Source organism: Acinonyx jubatus, chromosome B3 (assembly GCF_027475565.1).
Source record: "Acinonyx jubatus isolate Ajub_Pintada_27869175 chromosome B3, VMU_Ajub_asm_v1.0, whole genome shotgun sequence".
Classification (NCBI taxonomy): domain Eukaryota; kingdom Metazoa; phylum Chordata; class Mammalia; order Carnivora; family Felidae; genus Acinonyx; species Acinonyx jubatus.
The window spans coordinates 143,636,053-143,663,075 of record NC_069386.1 but is presented as its reverse complement, the minus strand read 5'-3'; the positions used below and the strand labels follow the sequence as shown (position 1 = coordinate 143,663,075).

At 69.1% G+C, this 27,023-nt stretch overlaps 1 protein-coding gene across 3 annotated transcripts; it reads right to left on the bottom strand.

Moving 5' to 3' along the window:
- Positions 1-1,036: 1,036 nt before the first annotated feature.
- On the bottom strand, positions 1,037-26,011 carry CEP170B (centrosomal protein 170B). Of its 3 annotated transcripts, none has more exons than XM_053225047.1 (19): positions 25,875-26,011; positions 22,400-22,531; positions 17,527-17,616; positions 15,537-15,615; positions 14,638-14,696; positions 13,434-13,572; positions 12,688-12,792; positions 12,082-12,564; positions 11,129-11,844; positions 10,866-11,036; positions 10,268-10,358; positions 8,396-10,078; positions 7,089-7,320; positions 4,430-4,589; positions 3,985-4,128; positions 3,755-3,843; positions 3,321-3,414; positions 3,145-3,196; positions 1,037-2,970 (listed from the first exon to the last, which is right to left on the bottom strand). In XM_053225047.1, the coding sequence occupies exons 2-19, from the start codon at positions 22,502-22,504 to the stop codon at positions 2,735-2,737; spliced, it is 4,728 nt and encodes a 1,575-aa protein (XP_053081022.1). In that variant the 5' UTR covers positions 22,505-22,531; positions 25,875-26,011; the 3' UTR covers positions 1,037-2,734. The 3 variants fall into 3 exon arrangements, with proteins under 3 accessions (XP_053081022.1, XP_026922577.1, XP_026922576.1); XM_027066776.2 differs by lacking the exon at positions 25,875-26,011 and adding an exon at positions 25,085-25,234; XM_027066775.2 differs by lacking the exon at positions 25,875-26,011 and having other exon boundaries at positions 22,400-24,512.
- Between the last annotated feature and the right edge of the window lie 1,012 nt (positions 26,012-27,023).

The window sequence follows — 27,023 nt, the reverse complement described above, 5'->3', positions numbered from 1 at the left end:
ATTTTTGTAATTTAATTTTTTTCATTTTTGTTAAAGCCTTTTCTCTGTGCTTCATTTTGGGTAATTTCTCCTGTTTATATTTTCTAGATGAGCAGTCTTTTCTTCTGCAGTGTCTCCCGGCTATTAATACCATTCAATGTATTATTCATTTCAGATCTGTGTGGGGAACAGAGCTGGTGTGGGAACAGAGCTAACCTGGGGAACAGAGCTAACGTGGGGGACGGAGCTAATGTGGGGAATGGAGCTAACTCGGGGAACAGAGCTGGTGTGGGAACGGAGCTAACGTGGGGAGCAGGGCTGGTGGGGGGAACAGAGCTGTGCGGGGAACAGAGCTGGTGTGGGAACAGAGCTGGTGTGGGAACAGAGCTAAGGGGGGAACGGAGCTAACGTGGGAAGGGAGCTGACGTGGGGAACAGCGCTGGTGGGGGAGCAGTGGGGTACAAGTGGTTCCTGTGCCGTGGTCGAGCGACCTGGTGATCGGTCTCTGTTGCAGCCAGCAGTGTGGGCTGACGGCAGGCTGGACGCTCTCCAGCCCAACTGCCCATGTCCTCTGGGTCCACCCTGCGGCAGAGTTGGGGGATGTGGTCCCCTGGGTGGGAAGACCCAGGGCTCCAGGCACCGGGTGGCACGACACCACCACAGCTGCGGCGTGAGGTCAGCGATCGCTCCAGAGCCACAGAAAGGGTGAAGGAATTGGGAGAAACCGAGGCTCAGTACTCAGCGCCGCCCCCCCCCCCCCCCCCGCTACTTGTCCACAGCAGGCCTATTTTAGAGCGCTGCTGGTCAGCGCGTCCTTCAACGGCTGGGATAAAATGAGAACTCTTCTCTGGAGGAGCAAACGCGAAATTTCTAGGCTTTGCTTTCTCGCCTACACCGCCCCCTGCTGGCAATGTCTCTGCACTGCCGCATCCCTGGTCTTGGGGGTCAAATGGGATTTTCCGGCCAATGAATGGAGACCCCTGGGGCCAGGCATCCCCAGGCCAAACTCCAACGGAGGAGAGAGGAGGCCGAGCCAAGGGACGCCGGGACCTCGCCATGTGATAGAATGATTTATTAGAACAAATTCCATGACAACTCATATAAAATAATCGTTTTCCGAAAGACAGCCGTAAGACCACCTGAGGACAGACAGACAGAAGTACCTCCAAGAAGCCAGACAAATAAGTTACCGATCCCGAGTCGAAGGCTGGAAGGGGGAGGAACAGGAATTTGTGAATAAAAAAAAGCGTACAACGATCACTGAGGGTGGGTGTGGATGCAGAACGGCCACTGTTTGCTTCCAGGGGACGGGCTGCGGGCGACTGTGTGGGGCATGCAGGAGACAGCGGGCCGGCACCTCCTCCGTGTGGACCAGCAGGCTCGAGGGGCGGGGTCCTGGCAGGGACCCCGCCACCACTCGCACACAGAAACGGGGGGGGGGGGGGGGGAGGGGCGTACAGGACCCATGCACACTAGTCCACATCAGCTAAATGTAAACACGGACACACACGTCACCCATGGGGCCCGGACTCACACCCACTGGCCTCCGGGCCCCGTCCCGCAACCGCCACTCACACAGGCGCCAGGCAGGGTGCACGGCAACCCCGCGCCACGGCGGCCAGGGTGGGCCAGCCCCGCCCCCACCTGCCATAGCCCGCGGGCTCTTTGGCTTAGAGGCTCCAGAAACGGGCCCCCCTGGGGGGCGTGCTCTGCCCCCCCCCCCCCCCGGCGTGTTCCCAGCTGGAAGAACCCTGAGAAGGCAAACTGTCCCTGGGATGGGGGGGGGGGGGTCTCTCCCTGCTCTCCCCGCCCCGCCCCTGCACTGGGACCGGAGCACAGCAGCCTGCGGGGCCCCGAGCCAGACACCCAGGTAATGCCCACAGCATCAGGGAGGACGGGGGTGAGGGTGGGGGAGGGCGGGCGGCCCCGGGAGGCTCTGGTTTCCAGCCACTTGGGTCTAGTGCTCACCACCCCCCCCCCTCGCCCCCACCCAGCCTAGAACCGCAGGAAGCCGAGTGCGGCCAGCGTCCCGAGCTGGGACCTACCGCCCTGCAGTGTGGACACGTGCCTGGGCTGGCTGGGAGCGCGGGCGCGTGTCTGGCATGCGTGTGTGCCCGTGTGCACGGCCGGCGTGGCAGCAGCCACACACTCGGTGGGCTTGGCAGTTGCGTTGGCACCAAAGAAGTGGGGTTCCCGCCCCGAACGTCTCCGCGGGCCACGTCCCCGCCCCAGGCCACTGGGCCGCAGAGCTGCCCGTGAGGGCCCCGGCCAGGTGCGCCCCGGCCTCCGGTCCTGGGGTACTGCCAGCCCCTCCCGGCTCTGTGTTTGGCACTGAATGGCACCCACCGGCCCAGCCGCGGCCGGCGCCCGGGGCCTCCGACAGAACAGCAGCCCCCGGCGCCAGAGGCAGGGGAGGGGCCTCCCAGGCCCAGGGAGCCGCTGCGATGGCACAGACGACTCTTTCCTCAAAAGCTAAAGACAAAAAGGACAGCGTGGAGAGGAGGCAGGGGACACACCTGTGACGCGGGCCTCAGCGGTGGCCGCAACGGGAGCCGGGCCGGGCCGGCCCATCCAGCTGGGGTGCTGCTGGGAGCTAGGGAGGGGCCCGGGGAACCGAGGCCCCTGCCCAGGGGTTATGGCACGTGCGGGGGGCTCCGCATGAACCGTCCGCAGCCGGGAAGGGCCGCAGTGGCGGGTAAAGGAGGCTGGCGGCGCCGGCCCCGGGGGCGCAGGGGACCGCCGCGGCCCCCACCGCCTAGATCAGGAACCTCTCCGCGTCAGGAAGGAAGTCGGGGAGGAAGGCGGGGTCCGGGAGGCCAGGGGACCCACAGTTCGCCCGCGGCGGGCAGCTCCTCAGAGGCAGGGCCAAGGGGGGCGACGCTGGGCTCTGGGTGGCCGGCCGGCCTTTCCCAAGCTGGGCCGAGCCCGCGGCGCCCCGGTTTCCGGTCAGCAGGTCCAGGTTCCCGCTGGGGTCCACGATGGCGTTGATGACTGCGGGGGCGGGAGCGTTAGGCCAGCCCGAGGGTCCCACCCCGGGGCCTCCCAGCCGGCTAACGGTGGGCAGTGCATCTGGTCTCCCACCAAGGACCCTGCGTGGGGGTGGGGGGCAGCAGCACCAGTGTGGGTCCCCCCCGCCACCGCCCACCCGCGTCTGGCCACACCCACCTTCCAGCTGCTTCTGTACACGCCTCAGTTCTTTCAGGATGGAGCTGATTTCCTGGAAGCGAGCGAGCAGGGGGAGATGGGACAGGACCGCCAAGGGGTCGCCTCTCCCCCAGGTCTGTGGCCGGAGCCCCCCACTCCCTGGAGCCAGGTGGCCGGGGGACAGGGCCGGCGCCCACCTTGTTGGACGTCTTCAGGATGGGCACCTCGTTCTCCGAGTTGATCCTGGCTTCCAGCTCCTCCCAGGCACGCCCTGTGTTCTGAAAGAGGATCCTGCCGCCCAGGGGTGGGAGCGGGACGGGGGACGGGCAGAGGACAGTGAGGACCGAAGCCTAGACCCACAGGCTCCCAGGCCACCCCACCCTCCACGCCCCTCCCGTGCCCGAGGGGAAACTGAGGCCCGGAGGAGGGCCTGGGCCTGGCTGGTGCCAGAGCCACCGTCCCCGCCTCACGTAGGGAGGGCTGGGTGTCGCCCTGGGGGCTCTGCCTACCACAAGCTCGGGGCCTGGTGGCTGGGGGCCGGGGGTGTGTGTGTGTGTGGCCCCGGCAGGCCCTGGCTGACGCGTGCGTGTGTGTGTCCGAGGGGCCTGTGGAGCCCGCTGGCCCTACTCACTTCATCTTCTCGGCCAGGTGCTCTGTGTTCTCTCGGATGGCGTGGGACAGCTGGGACACGGGGTTGAGCATCAGGTTGTCAAAGATCACCTGCGAGGACCAGGTGTCAGTGCGGTGCCCGGGAGCCGTGGGCACACCCTACCCCTGGCCAGAGGGACCCCTGTGTGCAGCCAGGCCAGCTGTCTGCAGGGGAGGGAGGCGGGGCGGGGGGGGGGGGGGGGGGGCGCCTGCCTCCTCACGGTTCCAAGGCCGCATCTTGTTGGCGAGGGGGTCCTCACAGCGGTCGTTCATATTCTGGTCCAAGTCCCGAGAGCTCAGGGGGCCAGGTGGCACCTTCTGGAAGTTGAGGCTGGCCTCAGGGATTCGTTGCACCAGCTGCAGACAGGGCAGGGCTGCGTCAGCGCACCTCGGGGGCCGCCCGCCAGCAGGTGCGGGCACTCGCGCCTCCCTGCTACGACAGCGAGGAGACAGCCGACCCCACGCCCTGAGCGCTCAGGGCTCCTGGACGCCCCTGCCCCCAGGGCAGCTGTTCGGGGAGCCGAGCGGAGGACGCACAGCCTTGGTGCCTGTCCGCCCTCTGCCAAGGTGTGCCGGAAGCTGCCGCAGGGCGGGGGGAGGCCGGACACGGCCTGCCCGGACCTCACGGCTCGGGGAGCGGGGGCAGGGCTGGGCTCACCTCCTCACGGGCGGAGATGGTTGAGGCAGGGGTGCTGGGCACGTTGCTGAGGGAGGGGCTACGGGCGGGCCCCGGTGAGCCCAACGAGTCGCCGTCCCCAGCCACGTCATGGATCTCCCGGGCCAGGATGGCCACGTCCTTCACTAGCGTCTGGCTCAGCCTGCGGGAGCAGGGAAGAAGGCAGGTGCCGTGGGGTCCTCCGGGCTGGGGGCCGGTGTTGGGAGGTCGGGGAGCAGGAGGCTGACAGAACCCGGTGCCCGTCCCCAGGCAGACCTCCCCCTCTCAGGTGCAGGCAGGAGCCCCTCCCAAGGGACAAGTGCCGGTGAGGGGCAGGCGGCCCGCAGCCTGGCCCAGACTGTGCCCCAGCGGCCATCGGCAACGTCAGAGTTGGCAGGGCCCCGTCCGGAGGCTCAAGGCCCCAGTGCCCCCTGAGGGGTGGCCGGAGCTGGGCCCGGCAGGGCCAGGTGGGAAGGGCTCCAGAGCGAGCCACACACACCCTCTCCTCCTCCGGCCACCAGGACCGGGCATCAGGGCTGCCACAGAACGTGTGGCCACACGAGCCCTCCTCCGCAGGCAGGAACACCAAGGTGGGGGAGGGGTCACAGACCACGATCAGAATCAGGCAAAGGCTGACAAAGGCAGGCAGAGACCGGGCACCTGCCCGCAGGGGAGGCGGGGAGGCCGAGGGAGGCTAAGCCCCCAGCATCAGCCTGGCCTCACCCGCGCCCTGCACAGGCGATGACTTGCGTCCCCTTGAGCCCCCGGGGACCGGGGACGGCTTCTGCCCCTACTGCCTGCGAGGTCCCCAGGCCCAGCCTGCAGCCTCTGTGCCCTGTCCCCGAAGCTCATCGGGTTCCACAGCCAGCAGATCATGTGCCACCGGAGCCCCCGGCCCAGGCTTGGGGCACTGGAGCCCCTTGTCACTGTCCGCCACCATCCCCCCTCACCGCAGGGGCACAAGGCCCACCCCGCCCAGCTTCCTCCCGTCAATGCCTGCGGTCGCCCAAGGGACAGGGACACAGGGACGGGGCTTCCAAGCCCACCGAGGACCAGGTCTCCGCCCTCGGCGGTCTCAGCACCACCCAGGGCACCTCCCAGCCGGCCCCCAGGGCCCATCCACTCCCTGCCTGGCAGGGCCGCTGAGCCCAGCCCCCAGAAATGTTAGTTACAGCTGGAGGAAACCATCCTGGCTGGCCCCTCCCTCCCCGGCAAGACTGACCTAGGTCCCCTCAAGATGAGTCTCCCCCAGTGGGCCCCACCCCCACCCCCACCCCCACCCCCACCCTCCCTACGTCCAGAAAACACAGAAGAAGCCCCTCAAATTCACAACAGCACCAAACCAGCACGTGCTCCTGCCTCAGTGTCCGACTCCCCCCCCACCCCACGTGCCCCTGCTTCAGTGCCTGCGGCCACCCCCCACCCCACATGCCCCTGCCTCAGGGCCCGACCCCCCCCCCCCCGCCGCGCTGCGTGTCCCTGCCTCAGTGCCCGACTCCCCCCCCGGCCCACGTGCCCCTGCCTCAGTGCCTGCGGCCCCCCCCACCCCACATGCCCCTGCCTCAGTGCCCAACTCCCCCCCCACCCCACGTGCCCCTGCTTCAGTGCCTGCGGCCACCCCCCACCCCGCATGCCCCTGCCTCAGGGCCCGACCCCCCCCCCCCACGCTGCGTGTCCCTGCCTCAGTGCCCGACTCCCCCCCCCCCGCATGCCCAACTCAGTGCCCGACTCCCCCCCTGCCCCGTGTACCTCTGCCTCAGTGCCTGACCCTCCACCCTGCCCCACGTGCTCCTGCCTCAGCCCACGTGCTCCTGCCTCAGTGCCCGACTCCCCCCCCGCCCCACGTGCCCCTGCCTCAGTGCCCGACTCCCCCCGCCCCGCATGCCCGACTCAGTGCCCATGGCCCCCTGCCCCAGACCCGTCTCCTCTCTCTGGCCCCCAGCATATCAGATGCTCAAGCTTGCTCACTCTGGAAGCAGAGGCCTCCAAAGCCCCCAGGGGCCCTCCACTCCCCATCCTCTCTCTTCTGCACCCTGCTCGCCTCCCTCCTCCGGGTGAAGTATCTCCTTCCAGAACCCTCACTCACCACCCCAGCGCACAGGCACCGCCCCCTCCCCCAGTGTCTTGGGAGCTCGGTTCCTGGTCCCCTTCTCTCCATGCCTGGCAGGTCCTCTCTGCTCCACCTCGAGTCTCCACGGTCTCCGTCACCAGCCCTGTGTCTCCACGCCCACACGGGCTGTTCTCCAGGGAACCACCTGCCTCTGGTCACCTCTTTCTAGGAGCCTCACGGGCTCAAGCTTAGCATCCTCAGCACCAAACACTCACCGTTAGCCCAGGCCCAGGCTCCTGCCCTGCCGTGAGCCCTGCAGTGCTCAGCCAACGGCCGCTCCCCAGCAACAGCCCCCCACGTCTGCACTGTCCTTCCCAGCAACCGGCCAGAGGTGACCCGGCAAATGACCACACAAGAGAGTTCATCTTCAACAACCACGGCGGAGTCCTTCCTCAGCCCGGAGGTCCCACACCCGCCCACCCGTCCACACGCGATCATCCGCGAACCATCCGTCTGACAAGCATCCGCGGAGCCCGTCTGGGAAGAGAGCCCGAAGCCCAGGCCTGCCCTGCCCTGCCAGGGCGGGGGGCGCCCTCTGCATGGACGGCTCACCTGGCAATCTCTGCGATCTCTGCCGTCTGCACGATAAAACCGTAGGGGTCGGGATCCTCCTCCTCGTCGTCCGTGTCCCGGAGGCCGGGGGCCCGGGGTCGGGTCCGGCCAGAGCTGCCGGCCCGTGGGGTCTGCGTGGCTGCCGAGGTGCGGGCACGTGCGTGTTTGGGGGAGCCGTACTCCTCCTCGGACGTGGACGTGCAGTCTGAGCCCTGCTGCCGCCGGCGTGTGCCTGGGCGTGTGCATTCGTTCCAGGAGCAAGAACAGAACAGAGCAGCACTCAGCACGCTGCGGCAGCCCAGGCCCCTCTGGGCGAGGGCCTGGCACCGCGGGACAGGCCACCGCCGGCCGAGAAGCCGACGGGGGGTGGGCAGCCCGGCGCCTCCACGGCTGGAGCTGATCAGCCCCAGGCAGCCACGCGTCCCATGGGGAGGTCAGCGCCCTTGGCGGCAAGAAATGGGACCCACGGAGACCCCAAATCAGGGCGAAACTCTCCACGTGGATCAGCCCCAGCCCCTCCCTGGTCTCAGACCTGACTCCCCACAGTGGCGGCAAACACACTCAGAGGGAAAACACGGGGACGGGCAGTGGGTCCCTGACCCCAGACCACACTGACCCTGCTTCGTCCTCCAGTGGAGCCCGGCCCTCGGCACCCCTTGCCCCCAGCGGGGGTGGAGGCCCCCATGGCCGCCGCCCCCCCCCCCCCCAGCCCGGGACCAGAAAGCAGGGGCGCCCTGCTTCTGCAGCTGCGGGAGGCACAGGAGCTTCGAGGAGCTGGGCCAGAGAGCCCACCCTTCAGTTTGCTTGGGGGACAGGCTCCCCAGAGGGCAAGACATCGGGCCACCCCCGGGCAGGAGACCAGCGCCAGCCTCCACGGCCCCGTCTGTCCTCACCGTGCATGCGCACAGACCGCGGGCGGCCCGGGGCCTCTGCCCAGGGGTGCGTGGGAGATGGACACGGCCCTCCCCCGCCGCGGGCTTTGTGGGCGTCCAGGGAAGACACCCTCCCCGGGCCCCGGGGCACGGCTCGGGCCTCTGCCTGTACCTCATGAGCCGGATGCCAGCCCAGAGCGCCAGGGAAGAGCAAGCAGCCCGGCCGGCTGTCCGCAGCCACGCGGGTCCCCCCCGGGGTCAGCGAGAGCCCCGCCCCCCTGCGGCCTGGGCCTCCCGCGGCACTCGCGCGTGTCTGTGGAGACACGCCTGCTTGCGGGAGCGGGGGCTCCCCGCGGGCTGGAACCGGGACCCCGCAGCCCTGCGCCAGGCCAGCACAGGAACCCACCGCCCAGGCTGGCTGCCCCCGGCACTCACTGGGCGAGGAGTATCGGGCGCTGCCCGGGCGGGCCCTGCTGAAGGGCTGGCGGGGCACCGTGGTGGAACTGGCGGCCTTCCGGGCAGCGGCCCGCGCCTCGGCCATGACGGGCTTGCGGCCAGCGCAGTACAGCTCGACGCTGCGGCCGGAGAAGCCCGCCCGGGCGGGGGCCGCCTCCGAGTCGCCGGGCCCCGTGAAGGACCCGGCCCGCTTCCGCGGCATGGCCAGGATGTCCAGGCGTGACAACTTCTTGGCCTGCTCGGCAGCCGGCCGGCCCACCGGCTCCAGGTTGGCTGGGGGTCCCCGTTCCCCATCTGCAGCCTCCGTGTCCGAGGCATCCCCCAGCCGGGCCCGCCTCAGCCGGGAGGCCCGCGTGGGCCGGGGGGTGGACAGGCTGTTGGAGCGGGTCAGCACCTGCTGTGCCTTCTGGGAACCCGTGGGGCCTCGGCCCGGCTCCTCCCGGGTGGCTGGAGATGGTGGTGGGGCCACAGGCTTCCGGCGAGGCCCTGGCCGCCCTGCCCCACTGGCCGCGGGGGGCTCGTGGTCACAGGTGACCGTGTCCGTGCCAGGCGGGTGGGCCGGGCCCGAGCCTCGTTCTTCATCAGGCCAGTCCGAGGGCACCCGGGGCCCAGGGCCACGCCGCGCAGCCACACGCCTCGCGTCGGTAGGGCCCGGCGGGCGACGCTTCTCTGACAGCCGGTCCCGGGCACTGTTCAAGGAGACGGTCCCCAGGTCCTGTGTTGCCGGCGGGGACGGCGGCTTGTCCTTCTGCAGCCCCGTGGGCTGGGCGCCGGTCGGGCTGGGCCCGTTCTTACCGCTGAGCAAGCTCACAGTGCTAGCCGTGTCCACATCAGAGTCCCCAGACAGGGAGTCGTCCGGCGGCCCAGGGGCACTGCCCATCTGGCCCTCGGCCTCGTCCGTGGGCTTGGAAAGCAGTCGGGCCTCCAGGGCTGCCAGGGCCGTCTCCGTCTCCTTCAGAATCAGGTGGGTGTCCTGAGGGTGGAGGTCTGTGCGTGAGGCCCGGGCCGCGGCCAGGTCCTGCAGGAGGGGGTGGCTGGAGATGTGTGGAAGCTGGCCAGGCGCCGGGGGGCCAGCAGCCGGCTCCTTGCTGAAGCTCTCCTGCCGCACCAAGGCCGGGGCAGAGCCCTCGGGCTCCGGGGACCGCCCTGTCCGCAGCTGGATGACCATCCTCCCGCTGGTGCTCACGTAGACGCCGTCCCTCACCGGGGGGCTGGCCTGGGCCACCCGTCCTGGGCCCTCCGCCTCCCCCGGAGCCACAGATGGTTTCCTGGGGAAGGCCGCCTCCCCGTTCTGGTCCCCAATGAAGAAAGAGGTAGGGGCTGGGTCCCCGGGGGCCCTTGGCGAGCGCCGGCCCTTCGTCCACGCGGGACCCTCCTGGGGGCTCCTGCGTCTCTCCTCACGCGGGGCCCCGCCCAGCTCGGAGCCCCGCCCACCATCCGACCCACTGGCATCGCTGAGGCTGTCGGGCTCCAAGTCCTCCTGGCCCAAGAGGCAGCTGGCCTGCTCACTGCCCAGCTCCGGAGGCCCGGGGCCGCTCCTCCTGGTGGCCTCAAGGCCCCCAGGGCTGTCTGCCCTGTCGCCGGGCAGCTGTGGGAGTAGCCGTCGCTGGCGCACGGGCAGAGCCCCCTCGAGCTCCCCAGCTCTGCGCCCAGGGCCCTCCTCTGCAAAGACAGGGGCGACCTGGTTGGAGTGGCCACACGCCTGCAGGCCCTCAGGAGCGCCGGAAGCCCGGCCTTCCTCCAGACAGCCGGCGCGCACGCGCACCCGAGTGTCCAGCACGAGGGCCTGAGGCCACCCCTTCCCCCCTCCCCCTCCATCCCCCACCCCTCTGCTGGGCTGGAACCACTTACCTGCCAGGCCTGGGTCTGAGTAGCTATCAGCCAGGCTGGCCCAGCGGGACACCCACTTCTGACCCCCGGGGGACCCCGGCACCGTGAGGCCCTGCGGAGCGAAGGGCAAGCTGTGTCTGCAGCAAGGAGGGGCGGGGGCAGCGGGGCAGCTCCCCCCACACCTGGCCCAAACGCGCCATCCCTGCACCTGCGGCACACTCCTCCGTCAGAGGCAGCCAGGCGACCCCTCGCGCTCCCCTGGGCTTGCGGGAGCCCCACGCAACTGCCAACGTAACTACCTGGTCCGAGCCCAGTTTGGCGGCCCGGAGGTCAGCAGCTGTGACTCAGGCCAGCCCTGCCCGTGGGCACAGGCGTACCCAGGGGCCCCACCTGACTCAGAGCCCCAGGGCCTGCCCTTGAGCCCTCCACACAGGGGCCCCCCGCCCAGCCGCCAGGCGGGCCACTCACCGAAGGTTCCACCCGGCCTCGCAGAGGGGCTGGAACGCCGCGCAGGCCACGCCACAACCCTCGAGTGCGTACAGGACCCGAGGGCGGGGCCCCAGCCTGGCTGCCGTCCTCCCTCGCCCGGCCCCTCCCCGGAGCAGTGTGTCCCACATACCTGGAGCCCCCCTTGGGAGTCTATGCCCACTGGTCGGGAGGCAAACTCCTGCAGGAGGGCCATGCGCTGGGCCACCCCGTCACCGGCCGCGTCTCTGTCCCCTCGGATGACCGGACGAAAGGTGGCCGAGGACACCCTGGAGAGCTCGGGAGACTCAAGTACCCCAAAGACCTGCCGGGAGGGACGGCCAGGCCTGGGTCAGCGGCAGCCCACCAACCGCCCGTCCCCTCCCGGCCGGGCCCCCACGCCCCTGCCGTGCAGACCTGGTCAATCATCTGGCGGGCCTCCTCCACCTCCGGATCCTGCACGTCCGTCTCGATGGTGTAAGTCCCCGCGTCGCTCAGGCTGTCGTCCTCGTCCTGCTTCCGAGCCTTGGTCAGCTGGGGGTCAGCGGGGGGTGGCGGCGGGGTCGCAGGGGCCACGGGGCTGGCCCCACGGGGGGTCTCAGGGGCAGGCGACTCCGGGGATGCCTTGTCAGGGCTGGGCCGGGCGGCAGGGGAGCCGTCCCACGGGCACTGAGCCATGAAGTCCTGGGCCAGACGGGAACGGCGCCCCACACTGCCGAAGGGCCGCGGGGAGGCCCGGGGGGCGGGCGAGGACCCCCCCAGCCGCTCCTCTGTCCTCTCCCGCTTGAGCGAGCTGGCCCGCTGTGGCCCCGAGCTGCCGCCCGTCCCCCGCGCCGGGGCCGGGGCGCCGGGGCGGTCCCTCTCGGCCGGCCCGGGGCCTCGGCGCTTGTCGGCCTTGGGGTCCCCGGCAGGGGTGTGCGTGAAAGACTGGGAGCGCTTCTTGCGGGGCGCGTCCTGGTCGAAGAACTCGATGACGAAGGCCTGCTGGTTGTGCAGCAGCTCCTGGGGGTCCCGCTTCAGCTGCCTCTGCAGCCGCACCTGCGCCCCGCCGCCCTCCGCGGGGACCCCGGCCGCCGCCGCCTTGGCCGTGGGGTCCTCCGAGTCACTCTGTGTGCCGTCCTCGTGCTTGTGGCCTGGGAGTGGGGGATCCCCAGCTGTCACAGGTGCTTGGGGACACAGCGCCCCACACCCCGCCCCACACGGCCGAGATGAGCAGCCAAAACGCGCTGGACAGCCCCGAGTGCGAGGCAAGTCCAGCACAATCGCCTACACATGGGACATCAACCAACCTGACTGGGGCGCCCCCAGGGAGGTGAGGGGGCCGCGGGGCGGTCGCGGGGCCCGTGGTGGGCCAGCCGGTCGGCACTCACCCTTGAGGGTGCGGGTGTGCACGGGCAGGTCACTCTTGGTGCTGTGGCGGTCGTCACCGGGGCCGGCCCGGCACAGCAGGCTGGGGTCATTGTGCACCAGCCAGTCGGCCACCTTGGTCTCCGCGGAGACGGCCTCCGCAGGCGTGGCCTCCCTGCCGGGCGGCCTCCTCTGGCGCAGGGAGAACTTGGTGACGTGGTCCTTGATCTTAACCTTGCCGGGGCTGCCGTCATCAAACTCGATGGTGAAGGAGGCGTGGCTCTGTACCACGGGGGCTGCACCGGCCATGCCGGGCTCCACGTCCTTGGTGGGGGCCTCCTGCACCGGCACCTCGGGGGGCCGTGGCGGCGGGGCCTCCTTCGTGGGGATCTCGAAGTAACTGGGCTCCCGCCTGAACGCGTAGCTGGGAGGCTCCGCTGCAGCCCGGAAGCCGGCCATTGTCCCGGCCAGCTCCCTGTCCTGCTGCGACAGCTCCTTGGGCCGCTCTACGTCGGTGAGGGGAGAAAACACGTCCTTGGGGCTGCAGGGTAGCATCCTCACCCCACCCGTGTCTGCCAAGACCGCTGTCTCCCCCAGAGCAGGCACCTCCGGGGCTTCCGGGGACCCACCTGGGTCGGGCTCCTCCGGGCGCCGGTCCTCACACGGACTGTCGCCCTCATCCTCGCCCCACCAGGAGGGCTGTCCATACAGAGGGGTCCGGTAGGCCGCTGCCTCTGCAGAGGGAGGACAGTCCCACCCCGAGTCACTGTGGCGCCGACACAGACAAGGAGGGAGACCCGGAGCCGGGGGAGACGCTGGCCTCTGGAGGGGTCCCGGCATCAGCTCCCGTCTCAGACCTGCGGCTGCCCAGGACCCTGCCTTGACTGCTTCAACGTGACCGCTCTGAGCCCTGTTCTGCATCCGCAGTGGGGGACAGTCGCAGGGAGTCCAGGACACTGGCTTCCCCCAGCCCCGCCCGGGCCTCCCTGAGGGGCAGGCACCCCCTCCAGCCCAGCTCCGGGCTCCCCAGGGCCTGCCTGTCAGAAGGTCAGGAGGACAGGAGTCCATACCCAGGGATAGTCTCTCCGAGGCTCTGGAAGTGACTCAGGCCACAAAGGGGGCCCTGAAGGCTGAGCCCACTACAGACTGACCGGACCACACGGGGCACGGGGGATGCAGTGCACCCAGGGGGGCGTGGGTGGGGGACACACAGGTGCCTGAGCTCACACAGAGCAGGTCTGTGCCATGGCTGCTGCTGGTGGAGTGGGCCCAGGAGGCTGGGAGACGGGGCAAGGGTCCGTGCTGGGAGGGGAGGGTCATCCGGATGGGGCAGACCCGTGGGGGGGCCGGCCTGTGTGCCTCGGGGCTGCCCTACCTGCTCCCGGCCTCCGGTCCGCTCTCTCCGGCCTGGGGCTCGAGGACTCGCAGTAGGGGGTGTGCTGGGGCAGTGCCTCGCCCTTCCTGGGTGCCGGGCTCTTGACGCTCACCTGCAGCTGGCTAGTGTACTTCTCGTGCTGCGGGCAGCGAGGCGGGGATGAGGGGGTGAGGGGGTGAGGGGGTGAGGGTGGGGTCCAGCTCTGGAGACGTTCAGGGCAGCCTGCCTCCCTCTGAGTCCAGAGGGGGCAGGAACTGGCCCCACGCACGAGCTCTCCTTACTGAACCCCATGGAATTGACAGCCCGAGGTGGAAACCGGGGGTCCTTGCCCAAGCCTGGGGGGGTCCTTGAGACCAGGAAGCTTCCAGGGAGGCAGGGGAGGGCGGCAATCATCAGAAGTGACACCTCGCCCAGGACCCACCAGAGAGAGGGGAGGGATGGGCCCCAGGACACGGGAAGTGGGGAGCAGCGGTCTACCCCAAGAGACCGTGCACGTGAATGTTGGTTTGCACGCGTGCGTCTGTGTACGTCTGTGTGAGTGCCTGTGTGCATGCCGGGCTCCCCTGGTCGAGCCTGCGGTTGTAGAAGTCGGCCTCACGCTGGCCGGTGACTCCAGGCAGGCTGCCCACACGGCCGGTGCTGCCCACAGCTCACTCCAAAGATGGGGCTAGGGCTAGTCTCCCCCACACGGAGCTCCTGGGTAAAGCTATGGGCAGGGTCCCCCAAGTCAGGGCTCCAAGACTCCCACACAAATGAGCAAGGGGAGAGGACATGGCTGGCCTGCCGTGGCCCCCCCACCCGGGCCCCTCAAGCCCTGACCGAGAGTACCCCAGGACCCCCTACAGGGCTGTCCCCAAATACTGACCGCTCCTGCCTGTTCCTGGCCACCACCTGCGGTAGACTGCTTGGGGTCCTCCTTGGTACCCAGGATGCCTCTCGGCGCCCCCCCCCCCCAGCTGGTACAGGCACACAGCAGCCCCCTCTCCGTGCCCAGCACCCGCGGCTGCATCAGCCTCAGGGGAGTGACCATCTTCCCCACCCGCTAGACTGGCCAGTCTGGCAGGACAGGCCCCACCAGGCTGGGCTGACTCATGGCACCAGCACCAGGCCATGGGAGCCAAGAGGCTGAGGGTGCTAGCCCGGGAGAGCTGTGGGGCGCAGGGGCCTTGTGGGAGGAGCCCCTGGGCTGCGCGCTGGCACTGACCCTGAGCGCCTCCTCGGGGACCCGGTGCTGCACACGCTCCAGCACGTACATGTTGGAATGTGGCAGCGAGTTAAGGCAAACCCAGAGCAGAGGAGCCAGGATAAGGGCGCAGGGCAGTGGGGGAGCAGACGGCCCAGAGGAGAGGCATGTGCTGCCCCCCAACAGCCGCTTGTGCACCAGGCCCGTCCCCACGCTGCACCAACAACCTGCGTGCCAGGCTGCCCAACTCAGAGACGCAGGACACAGCCCATTCCGGAACCCAGCACACCCCTCCCCCCGCCCACCACTAGGGCCATGAACATGCCCTCTACACGCCCCCCACAAAGGGCAGGGCGGGCAGGTGATGCGCCCAGGAGCCAGGCCACACAGCTCCTGGCTCCCATCTCAGACCACCCCTCGGCCCTGCCTCCCTATGTTCTAGAGGTGGGGAGGGGAGGGCTCAGCCAGGGGCTGTGTCCATACCCCCGGGGGGGTACGCCCACACAAGCGCAGGCTGCGGCGGGCAGAGGAGAAGACAGGGTGGGCTCCAGCTGCGTGCGGGTCCCCAGAGCAACCAGGCTGCTCAGGGCGGAGGCCCAGCCCTCACTCACACATGCTCTGAGCACAGAACGCCACGCCTGGTCAGCCCCCGGTTTGCCCCTGGGTCCCAGGTCAGCGCACTGGTTCCTGGAGCCCTGTGTCAGCTCAGACCAGGAGGTGGGAAGCAGTTCCCTGAGACCGGGGCCTCCGTCTGGGGAAGAGCGGGTACAGGTCAGGCCAGAGCCCAGGCTAATGGCCGTGGGCCGTGAGCACAGAGCAGCTGTGCCCACTGGGGCCCCTACCACTTCCAGGACAACCTGGGCCAGGACAACCTAGGGCGACCTGGGCCAGAAGGAGGGGGCACGGCCCGGAAAGGATATCATAGCCGAACCGGATGACGTCATGGAGCTTCAGCGTGACGTACTTCTGGTCCGGGATGCGCACATCATTCACGAACGTCTGCAGAGGAAGCAGGTGGCAGGGCCCGGTCAGCGGCAAGCAGGACAACAACTCAGGAGTCCGCTCCTTCCACACTGCTCTGGGCCGGGCACTGGCCCTCTGACACATGTGTACCCAGCCTCAACCCTGAAGGGACCCCAGGACAGGCAGCCGCTGAAGGACCGGCGTCACCTGGACTCCCAGGACCCTCAGGTAGCCCCACAGTGTCCTTGTCAGTGGCCACGTGGCAGGGCTGGTCTGGTTGTGCAAAGCCACCCGCTCCTGGAACCCTCTTTCCCCACCCAGGGACTTCTAATTGTCTGGTCGCCAGATACCACGCCGTGGCCAGATGAGTGGGAGAGCCCCGCACACCCTGAGGGCCCCTGGGTGACAGAGGGACGACAGATGTGGGGGCCAGAGTCTGGTAGGAGCAACACGAGGCCTGGAGGACGCGGTACAGGGCGGAGGCGGGCAGAGCAGGCCCTGAGAGGGTTCCATGTGCACACTTTGTATGCGGAGGAGGAGTCCTCAGCCCCAAGCAGGGAGCAGAGGACGCAGGGCTGGCAGGGGGGCAGCCGGGAGGCTCTGCAGACACACCCTGCCCGCCCGTGTCCTTGGCTGCGCTCGGTGTCACGCGGGCAGGCAAGAGCTGGCCCCAACTACACGGACATCCCAGGCCTTTGAGGATGGGGGAGCACCAGGGACCCAGCGGCCCCAGGGACCCTCTCAGCACCGCATGGTCTGGGGGTCAGTGTCTCAGTGCGGCCCACGTGGGCGGAGGGAGTGCTCACCCCCCTTGCAGCCCCATCCGGGTAGGGCCAAGAGAGGAGGGGCTCGGGGGCCCCAGAGCCCTGGACGGAAGTGCTGGGTGGGAGGCGGTCCAGAGTGCCCAGCACTCGCCAGCTGGAGGCTACTGTGGGACCCCTGACTCAGGATGGAGGGCAGGCTGCACGAGCTGGAGGGACAGGGTGAGAGGCCCCTGGGGCAGGCAGAAACAACACACCCAGACACTGGACCCAGACGGACACTGGACCCTGGACAGAGCCTTCACCGGACCCCTCCCTGCTGCGCCCTGCTCACAAGAGGCCACGTGGTCCCCGGGACAGGGTATCTCAGCGGACACCCGAGCAGACCCACTTCCAGCCTGCAGGTGGTCCAAGGCCTCCACTGCCCACCCTAGGGCTCCTTTCCCCAGAACAGCCCTGCCCAGGGGAGGAGGCCATGGGGCCACGGCACCTGCGGGTGGCTTCCTCCCCACCGGAGCAGGAGTTTCAGGAGGAGGCCAGGTGGGGACAGAGCAGAGGGATGTGGTCACCAAGGGGAAGTGACCACAAGGGGTGGCAGGGGGGGTGGGCTGAGGGTGGGGGGGTGAGGCCAGGGGAGAGGGGCGGGGCCAACACAGGGGGAGGTCACAAGAGCCAAGGCTGAGGGATAGGCCATGATGGGGGGTGGGGCGGGTAAGAGGGGTGCTGCCACCAGGAGGAGGGGTCATGAGAGGGCTTGATCATCACAAAGGGAGGGTGGGGCCAGCAGAGGTAAGGGTCCTGAAGAGGGGTGGGGCCAGCAGAGTTAGAGGGGGTGGAGCCAACACAGGGGGAGGGATCATGAAGAGGTGGGGGGGCAGCACTGACAGGGGGGTCCTGAAGGGGGAAGGGCCAGCACAGAAGAAAGGGTCATGAAGAAGGGCGGAGCCAGCACAGAGGGAGGAGTCATGAAGGGGGAGGGGTCATGAAAGGGGAGGGGTGGGGGCAACTCAGAGGGAGGGGTCGTGAAGGGGGAGGGGTGGGCAGCTTAGAGAGAGGGGGTATGAGGGGGGAGGGGAGGGGGCAGCTCAGAGGGAGGGGTCGTGAAGGGGGAGGGGAGGGGGCAGCTCAGAGGGAGGGGTCGTGAAGGGGGAGGGGCGGGGCAGCTCAGAGGGCCCCTAGCACTCACCCCGTTCAGGCTGCCCAAGTCCTTCACCCAGTGTTCGTCCCTGTCCTGGTCGTAGTTGATGACGGCATGCTGCTTGTCCACGCTGCGGGACTGGGGACACACAGACTGCCCTCAGCCCACCTTCCCGGCTAGGTGAGGGCCACAGAGGCAGAGGAACCCCCAGTGGGAGCCCCATCCTCTCCTACCCCCCCCCCCACCACCACCAGACCGACACCTGCCACCTGGGCCTCGGAGCCCCCGAGGCCCCTCCCACGCCCCCATCTTGAGTGCGTGTGTCCCAGAAAGCCCACCCGGCCTGACTCCACTAGCTGTCCCAGCCACGGGAGTGGGCCACAGGGAATTGCCGAGGGGCCAAGGCCGGGTCCTCCCGCCCCCTGCTGCCCCCCCACCCCCAGGGGCCCTCCCCCCATCCCCGAGGCTGCCCCTGCGTCAGCCGGGGGTAGGGCTGGGAACCCCCTGGTCATCTGGCACATGCTGCTGTTCACCCCCAAGGGCAGTTGGGGGCGGGCAGAGCCCACAGAGAGGATGGACGGGCCAGGGGGCTCAGGGAGAGGCCTCCCCCCACTCCCAGTCAGCCCCACAGGGGCCCGCACAGCCTCTGCCAATGAGGGTCACACACAGACACGGTGTGTCTATGTGCCCTCACGCACGGGGCTCACACCGGGCCACACAGGTGCACACGTACATCAGTGCTCCCACACCGAGCACTTCTAACCTTTCCCTGGTCGCCACCCCCTCAGGACCCCTCCGAGGATGGTCACCCAGCCCCTCCCCCAGCCACGAGGCCGGTGGTCCTGGCATAAGGCACACGGCCACTGCCCACCCCACCCCCACCCTGCTGGAGGCCCTGGGCAGCCGGGCGGCCCCTGCATCCCTCTCTCGCCACCTGAGGAGACCCAGGCCCGGGACCAGCCCCCGGAGAGGCCAGCAGAACCAGCCAACCTAGGAGGTGTCCAGACCACCTGGATGGCAGTATATGGCCCCATGCACCTGCCGGGCAGTGCCTCCACAAGACACCCGGACCTATCTGCAAGGGCACGGGATGGCCCCTGGCCTAGGACCCTAGTGCCCGTGTGACTATGCCACTCGAGGGTCGTCAGCTCTCACAGGTGAGTGCCCAGACCTTCCCTCCCCGAGACAGCCGGACCCACAGAGCCCACTTCCTCTCCGACACCCTCCACCTGCTCAGCCCCTCTGGCACCACCAGGGCCCAGCACCTCCCACAGACTATAAGCCCCTAGGGCAGGGCCTCCTGCCTCACCCAGAGACCCAAGGGCACAGCAAGGTGCGGGTGGGGGTGGACACGGGTTCTGGCCCCGCTCTGCCCTGCCCAGGTCACTCTGCTCGGCAGATGGGCCGAATGCTCTGGAGAACAGACTGTAGTGGGTGGGCAGGGCCCCAGCAGCAGCCTCCAGCCCTGCCTGCCCACCAGAGGCCCCATGCGGCCAGACGCACAAGGCTGCTGCTGCAGTGGGGGGTCTGGGGGGGGAGAGGCATGAGGAGGGGAGGGGGCGCAGGCCACGGGCCTCCGGTCCTCTGGAAGGAAGCAGGGCTGCAGGGGCGATCCAGAGGGCAGAGCAGCCTGTGGGGCCGTGCCAGCACTGCCGAGGGAGGCAGGGGCCAGCCCTGCTGCGAGCATGTGCCCTGGTCAGCCCCCGGGACCGAGACTGCTGAGGCTCCCGGTGCCAACACATCTGCCTCCCACAGCAGCGGGCCTCTGACCGGGTGAGTCTAACCTTGAAACCCACGCCTCACCCCCCAGGCCTCACCTCTGCCCCCATTCTGGATCCCTCATCCAAAGTGGGCACCCATGCCAGCCAGGTCCTGGCCACCCCGGCCACAGCCTCCTCCCTGGATGCTGGGCACCACCTCCTCCATCAGACTCTCCTGCTGGTCCCCGACACAGGCCCGCCCAGCACTCACCCACCCCCACAGCCGGCCCTAGAGACCCTCCACGGCAGCCCCCCACTGGCCCTGGCCTGGGCCTCCCCCACCTGGCACGGGGCTTGCTGGGGGACACTGGCGCTCCCTCACCTGGGCCTCAGGCCCCTGGCTGCAGGTGGGGTTGACAAGGACAGCAGCTCTCTGGGGGACCTGAGTGCTCAGCCCGCCTCGCCTCGGGCCGGGTAACCGTCCCTCGCGAGTCTGCTGTCACAGTGCCAAGAGCCCAGCCTGGTGGCGGAGAGAGCTAGTGCTGCTGGGGGTCTGGGGGCTTGCCTCCACCCGCGCCCTCTCCCAAGCTCAGCCCAGGGCTCCACAACAGGCCAGCTGCCCGCCTCTGCCCTGCCTGACACTCTGGGTGCCAAAGGAACCCCCCCTCCCCGGCCTGTGGAAAGTGAGCCTGGAGCCGGGCCTCGCCCTCTTTGCAGCCGGGTAGCAGATTTTGGGGGGGGGGGGGGGGCGGGCAGGGTCTCTGCGTGGCCGTCCCAGCGCCGAGACAGGACGGTGCTCCATCACAACTGTTGAGCCACAAATGTGGGAACGAAGACGAGGACAGTGCAGAGGGAAAGCCCGGGCCCTCCCGGAGCATGAGGCAGGGAGCGGGTGAGGAGGGGCTGGCTGGTGAGGATAAGCAGGTGAGGGCACCCGAGGAGAGGTCCTGGACAGCTAGGGCAGGTGTAGGGCGAGGCTGGGCCCGGTGTGCCTGTCCCTGAACCTGGGTGAAGTGGCAGTGGCACCTGCGGTGGCCCAAAGCACAGGTGAGAGAGGGCAGGTCAGGGCTGGTCCCTGGACCACTGACAGGGACCCTGGCTGGGACCCCGGTGGAGGGGAGGATGGTGGGTTTGCTCAGTAGCACACAGCTTGGGCTGCCTCTGTGGTGTCCAAGCAGGCTATGAACACAGGGGGCTCGAGGCTGGGGGCAGGACACGTCGGGACACCACACGAATCATCTGAGCATGGGTGTGGACAGGACCCCAGGGCGGTGCAAGCTGTGGCCATCCCAGCATGCTCAGGGTCCGGGCGGAGAGGGAGGCTGCAGGGGCGGAGAGGGAGGCTGCAGGGGCGGACGGCATCCCCGCACCCCTCCTATGCCTGCGTGAGCTCCTGGAGCCTCAGTTTCCCCATGTGCCGGAGGACAGCTGGGGGAGAAACACAGGAACAGCCAGGCCGGGGGCTGGCTCCCACAAACGGCTGAGAAACCCTCACTGCTCCTGGCCCGCTCAGGGCTCCACCACAGACTCACCAGAACTAGGAACTGGACCCCACACCCTGCGATGAGCCTGACCCCCGCCCCCTGACCCAGAAGCCTCTCCACCAACACCTGGGGAGAGAAGCAAGCAGAGTGAGGGTCCGATGCAGGGGGACAGAGCCAGGCAGTGGGCAGAAAGAACGCCCACAGAGGCCCCCTGTCAGGCACTGCCTCCTCCAAGAGGCCCTCCCGGCCACCCTCGGGAGACCGGCAGAACCACCCACATGCTACACAGGTGCACAGCACCTTGCCGGGGGTCAGGGACAAATGCGGTGACCCCGAAGCCAGCACACGTTCGGATCTGCCTCCCATGACAGAGAGCAGGGGTCACATCCCACGATACCACCCGGGGGGAGCAGCGGCCACATCCAGACCCACGCGGGCCATCCCGGAGGCCCGGACGCACCCACAGCTGCAGCCTGCCTCGTGGGGACCCAGTGCCGTGAGCGCTCTTTATACTTGTAAGCAGTTTCTAAAGGTCAAGACCCCTTCGTGACCTGTGGGAACCATACGAGATTGATGCTTCAATGCCCATAAGGAACGTCCTCCTGGTCCAGCCGCGTCAGCTGGATTACCACCGCCAGGCTGCCGCATCCGGATCCCGGCAAAGCGGAGTAGCTGCCGTGGGGACGTGCGGCCCGGAAGGCCCCCAACAGACACCCAGGGCTTTACAGAAGACACGTGCCCACCCTGTAGGGCGGTGCAGAGTCACCGACTCCGTCCCTCCGGCATCCACAGGCATGAAGAGCAATACGAAGACGGACTGTTCCGGATTAAAGACGCTTAAGAGGCCCAGCAACCAGACACGATGTGGGAACTTCGCTGGTCTGCCGTCAGGCAAGTCAGAGGACCTTGGGGAGAAGCCCGGGTGTCCAGACCGGGATGGGGTCTGCCCTCGGGAGAGGGAGACACACATGTGCTGCCCACGTGAATGTGCACGTGGCTGGGAGCCCCGGCCCCACGCGTCCTGGGGAACGGGTAGCAGCAGCCAGGTTTGCACAAGGAACCAGGGCCGTGCGGGCAGTGCACCACACCCAGGACACCTCTCCTTCCGAGAGTCCCACAGCGGATGGCATGGGGCTTGAGGGGCTGGGGGGCAGGGGCCCATGGGCCACAAGGGGCCGGGGCCGCGGGGAGCCTGACTCCGTCGCACCCATGAGGGCAGGGAAAAGGACACCAGAACTAGGGTGAACCCTACAGGGTCGTCCGCTTCCCTTCCCTCCTCGTTCCCAAATAGCCAGATGCGTGAGCCCCACAGAAGCCAAACTCGGACTCTGAAACCCAGGGCCCAAGAAAACCTGACTGTCAAGTGCCCGGCACCCTGACTCCACCGGCCTCTTCTACCCCAGAAAGGCCCCTGCCCCACCCCAGGGTGCCTCAATGGGCTGCCCTGGACAGCTCTCATGGTCCGAGCTGGCCCCGCAGCTCCCCACTCGGCTCATGGCCCAGGTGGGGCCCCCAGACAAGAATATGGACATATCCACTCTGCGGCACCTTCCAAAGGTGGGTCCCTGACACCTTGAGAACCTGATAGAAGCCTAAGCAACTTACGGTCAGAAAGCTCCAATGCACAGGCTCAGGAACCGGCCCTGTGCACACGCTCAGGCCCTGATGCGCCCAGCGATGTGTGTGGTGCCCTCCGGCCCCGCCCCTCGGCCCCGCCCCAGAGGCGCCCCCACTCACCTGCAGCATAAGCTCACACTCATCACGCCCCACGAAGATGAGCTCTCGCGGGAGCCGGTGGCGGGTGCCGCCGCTGCTCACCAGGAACCAGGAGGTGACGCTCATCTTGGCGCAGGCAAGGCCCGTCTGGCCCTGAGGGGAAGGAGTCATTAGGGCAGGCGTCCCTCCCTGCACCCCCGCTCCAGGGCACACGCACTGAACCAGGGGATCTGCTTCCCCAGCTGAGGGCAGGAGGGCCCGGGGGAGACAGCTGAAGACAGGAGTCCTGAGCCGTCAATACACCTATCACCTCGAGGAGACCGAACACTTTGGGGGCAGAGGCCTCCACGCAGGCCAGCGCCAGGTGGCCAAGGAATCAGGTGACCCCTCCAGTGCCCAGGAGGGGGGTGCTTTGGTGCCCAAGGTCCTGGGGGCATCGGTGGAGAACGGGTGTGAGGGCCGGTATGGTCAAGATGAGCAGGGAAGCGAAGGCAGGTGGACGGGCACAGTGGGGACAACCTGAGTGGCAACAAGGGCCAGTGTCACCCCGAGACCAGGCCCTGGGGCAGCCGGAGGCCCCCATGCAGCCAGCATGCACACGTTGTCACACGGAGCCCGCTTGCGCGGGGCCCCAGAGCCGAGCTGCGCCATCACGGCAGCACAGGCACTTGGGCCCCAAACACGCACACGCTCATGGGACACACGTGTGCACATGGGCCACACCACACCTGGAGCACCGCCTACAAGCGCGCTGGCCCCTCTTCTCTGCACAGACACTGCTGAAGCACACACACACACACACACACACACACTGGGGCAAGTCGCATCATGAGGGCCACCGCGTGCTGAGCACTGTCCTGGACTGTGAGCAGCTGTGCCCTGCATCGGGGGCTCTCTCCAGCTGGGCAGGCCGCAGCAAGGCTGAAAGGCTCTGAGGAAGTGTGAGTGTCCCAGAGGAAGAACAGGCAGGGGGAGGGGGGGTGAGGGTGTCTGGGAAGGCGCCCTGGAAAGCTGACATGTAACACCAGGAGGTGGATGTGCACGTCCCAGGCAGAGGGACAACCAGTGCAGAGACGTGGGGTCGTAAGGCCTGCGGCTGGAGCCAAAAGCTGGTTCCAGGACACGCTTCACCTCTGGGGGGCTCAGCGCAAAACCCAAGTGTTGTAGTCTTGTCCAGAAGTCATGAAGGATTTCCAGTCAGTGAGAGCAGAGCACGGGCCCGGTTGGCGCCTGTGTGGCCAGCCCTGGAGGTCCCAAGGCCACGATGTGACTCACAGGACACAGCACGGACGAGAGGTTAGGCAGACTAGGGTGAGGCGACCGGGAAGAGAGAGGAAGGTGCCGCCACCCTGGTGGAAGCAGAGGGGGTCCCCAGGCCCCGTCCCTTTGCTACCCGCACCCAGAGGCCCAGGTCTCTGCTCTCTTTTGGGCAGACAGTGAGCAAGGCCAGTACCAGCACATGCCAGTCCGGGAAGGCCCGAGTGGCCATGTGTCCCAACGCATACCCTCATGACACCTGAGGCAAGCAGGTGGGAAGCCGTGGGAAAATCCAGCCCAGAAGGCAGCTCCAGTCTGCCAGAACCCCCTCCCCGGGGCCTCGGGCGCTCCCGGAGAGTCCAGCCAGAGGGGCAGGAGACCGAGGCCAAGGGGGTGGGGACCAGTGGAGGCCTCCCTCATTAGGGCAGCTGGGGGAGGGGACAAGGCTTTCTCTGGGAAAGCCCCCGCCCCATCATTGCCGTTCCCAGCCCCCACATCCCACACTCTTGCATCACCTGCTAAGGTCTCCAAACGGCAGCGACCCCACCCAGAGGAGGCCACAGCCTCGACTTAACAGCAAAGGGAGGCCAGGCCCCCAGAGCCTGGTTTTGCGGCTGTTCCAGAGCCCACCCAACCCTGTCACCACCAGCCCATCCAGAAAGGGCTCAGGCCAGGGGAGCCGTGGACGTTCCCAAACAGCCTGCGGCTGGTTCGGGGCTGGGCTGGCCACCGTTGCTAGGAGGGAGAATAATAAACACCCCAAACTTGTCCCCCCGGCCGCCCCAGCCAGAAAAGCCACCCGCCAGGAGGTGAGGAGGAAGGTGGAGCCGCCCGGGGGCAGGGGCTGGGAGCGGCCGGGGCTGGGAACGGGAAAGGATGGGGGCAGGGGCCGGGAGCCGGCCGGGACTGAGAACGGGAAAGGATGGGGGCAGGGGCCGGGAGCGGCAGGGGCTGGGGCGGGCGGGCGGCTGGAAGGAGCAGACGGAACGGAGGCCGGGGACAGGCCGGGAGAGGAGGCAGGGACCGCGGAGAGACGGCGGCGACACGGGAAACCAGGAGGAGGGAGGGACCGCGGGAGGAGAGACCAGGCCGGGCGGCGGCCGGGCCCGGAGGGGGAGGGACAGGCGCCTTCTGAATCAGCGCTCTCCGGGGCGGCCATGGCCGAGCCGGTGCCTGGGCGGGGACCCCGGCGCCCAGGCCTGCGCGCCCCTCTCCAGGCCGCGTAGACGCGCGCCGGGCGCCGCTCCCGGCCTGGCGCCCCTCCCGGCCTGGCGCAGCCCTGGGCCGCCTCCGCGGCGGCGGGGAGCGGCCCGGCCAGGTGTGCCCGCGGCCGCCGTCCCCACGCCTTTGTCCCGCCCGGAGGGGACCTGCCCCCCGGCCCCCCGCCCCCTTCCATCCCCGCGCGGCGCCGCAGGCGCAGGTGCGGGCGCAGGGAGGCCCCGGGCTTACCTGCGGCTCGGCCCCGGCGCGGCCCCGGCCCTCCCGCCCGCACCTGCCGGCCGAGCGCTGGGCGGGGCCGCCGCCTAGGACATGCCCGGCGCGGCCCGCACGCTCGCGGCAGCCCCGGCCGAGCCCACGGGCGGAGCGGCGGCCCCGCGGCCTGGCGCGCGGGTCCCTGACGTCTGCGGGCCCGCGCCCCGCCCCGCGCCCTGGCCCCGCCCCCTCCCGCCCCGCGCCCGGGCCCCGCCCCGCCCCCGCCCCGCCCCCGGAAATCCAGGTTAGGGCGGGCCCCCGTGCCAGGTGAACACCGCCCTCGCCCCTCGCGCGCTCCCCTCCGCGTCTCCGCGCCCCCCGCAGACCCCTCCCGTCTCCGTCTGCGTCCCGGCCCCCCGCGCCCGCCCACCCCCCACCCCCCACCCCCCACCCCCTCCCACCCTGCCCGCAGACGCCCTCCCCTCCCAGTGTCCGCCCCGCCCCGGCCTCGGCTGGGGGACCTGCCCCCGCGTGCCCGGCGGACCCTGGGGCCGGGAGCAGCCCGCAGTCCTGGCCCTGGGCCCGCGGCTTAACGCTTCACCGCGCTCCGGGAGCCCTCCCAGCCCCTAACCTTTGGCCCCGCCCGCCCAAATGCGGGTGGAGCCTGGGGGGAGGGGAAGGGAGTCCCCGAGGCCCGCCCGGGCCCTCCCGCCCGCGCCCCCGGCGCCCAGGCGCGGGGCGTTCCGGGCTGGGCTGGGGGCGGGGGTCGTGGGCGTCGGCTGGGGGCCGAGGGTAGGGTGCGTCCGGGCGCTCGGGAGGTGCTCACCGCTCCCGGGGTCGGGGCCCACGGGCCGCTGGCTCGGTGCTGGGCGTTACCGCAGAGGCGTCGTGGCCCGGGAGCTGGGAGACGGGGGAGGGCGGGGGCAGCGTGGGAGACGCCTCGCGGGGGGACGGCCCTGCCGGCAGCCTGCCTTGCAGGTGCGGGGAGGGTCTTGAGCGAAGGTGAGCCGCCGAATGCCGGGGCGACGCGGTGGGGGCGCTGCGCTGGGCGGCCTGGGCTGTGGGACGGCCGCAGCCGCCGGGCGTTCACTGCCGCGACGGCGCCCACCCGCCCTGCACCTGTGCCGCCTGCCGCCCTCTTGGTCACCAGGCCCTGACCTGGGCGTGGGAGCGAGAGGAGGGGCACACGGGGTGGAAACCCACCGCGGTGGGCGGGGCTAGGAGGCGGCGGGCCGCCCGCGGCACAGGACCCCTGCGGGGAGCACCGGAGGGGAGAGGTCCGGGGTGAGGGGGAGCAGGCCGGGGGAGGGACCCGCATCTGGGTGGGCAAGGAGTTTGGACTTCATCTCAAGGACAACGTGGCGCCGCACGAGGGTTTGATGCCAGCCGAGACCTGCCCAGATCAGGGTGTTAGAGAACTCTGGGTGCCGAAGGGAGTGGGTGGGGAATCGAACCAGAGGCCCTGGGCTGGAGAAGGTGGGGACGGAGGAGAGGAAAGAGGTTGGACAGGGTATTCCGGTTTGCCCCCAGACCTGCCGTCCTCCCGCCGCTCCCCGCCCTGGGCTCCGGACTACATCCGTGGCCCCATCCCCCACGCCCTCTGGCTTCCGGGTGAGTTTGGCCCCCGGCCCAGAGGTTGGGGAATTTCCCCAACTCCTTGCTGGGCACAGACCTGCTCTCTCCCTGAGGCCCCAGCCCCTGCCCAGGGGCGCTTTTCCTTCCCTCTCAGGGCTCTGGGAGCAGCCCCTACCCAGAGCTTCACCTGCCCCTTGTACACACCTTGGGAAATGGCCCTTCATAAAAGTCCTTTCTCTCTTTGTGTCTGTCTCCTCCCAGGATCCTGACTTCCTCCAAGGTGAGGGAGGGGGGAGGCAAGGGTGGTTCCCAGCAGTCACCTGGCCAGCCTGGGACCAGATGTGCAGGGGTCAGCCCTTGAGAGAGTGACACAGGGGTGCAGAGCCTAGAGGACAAGCAG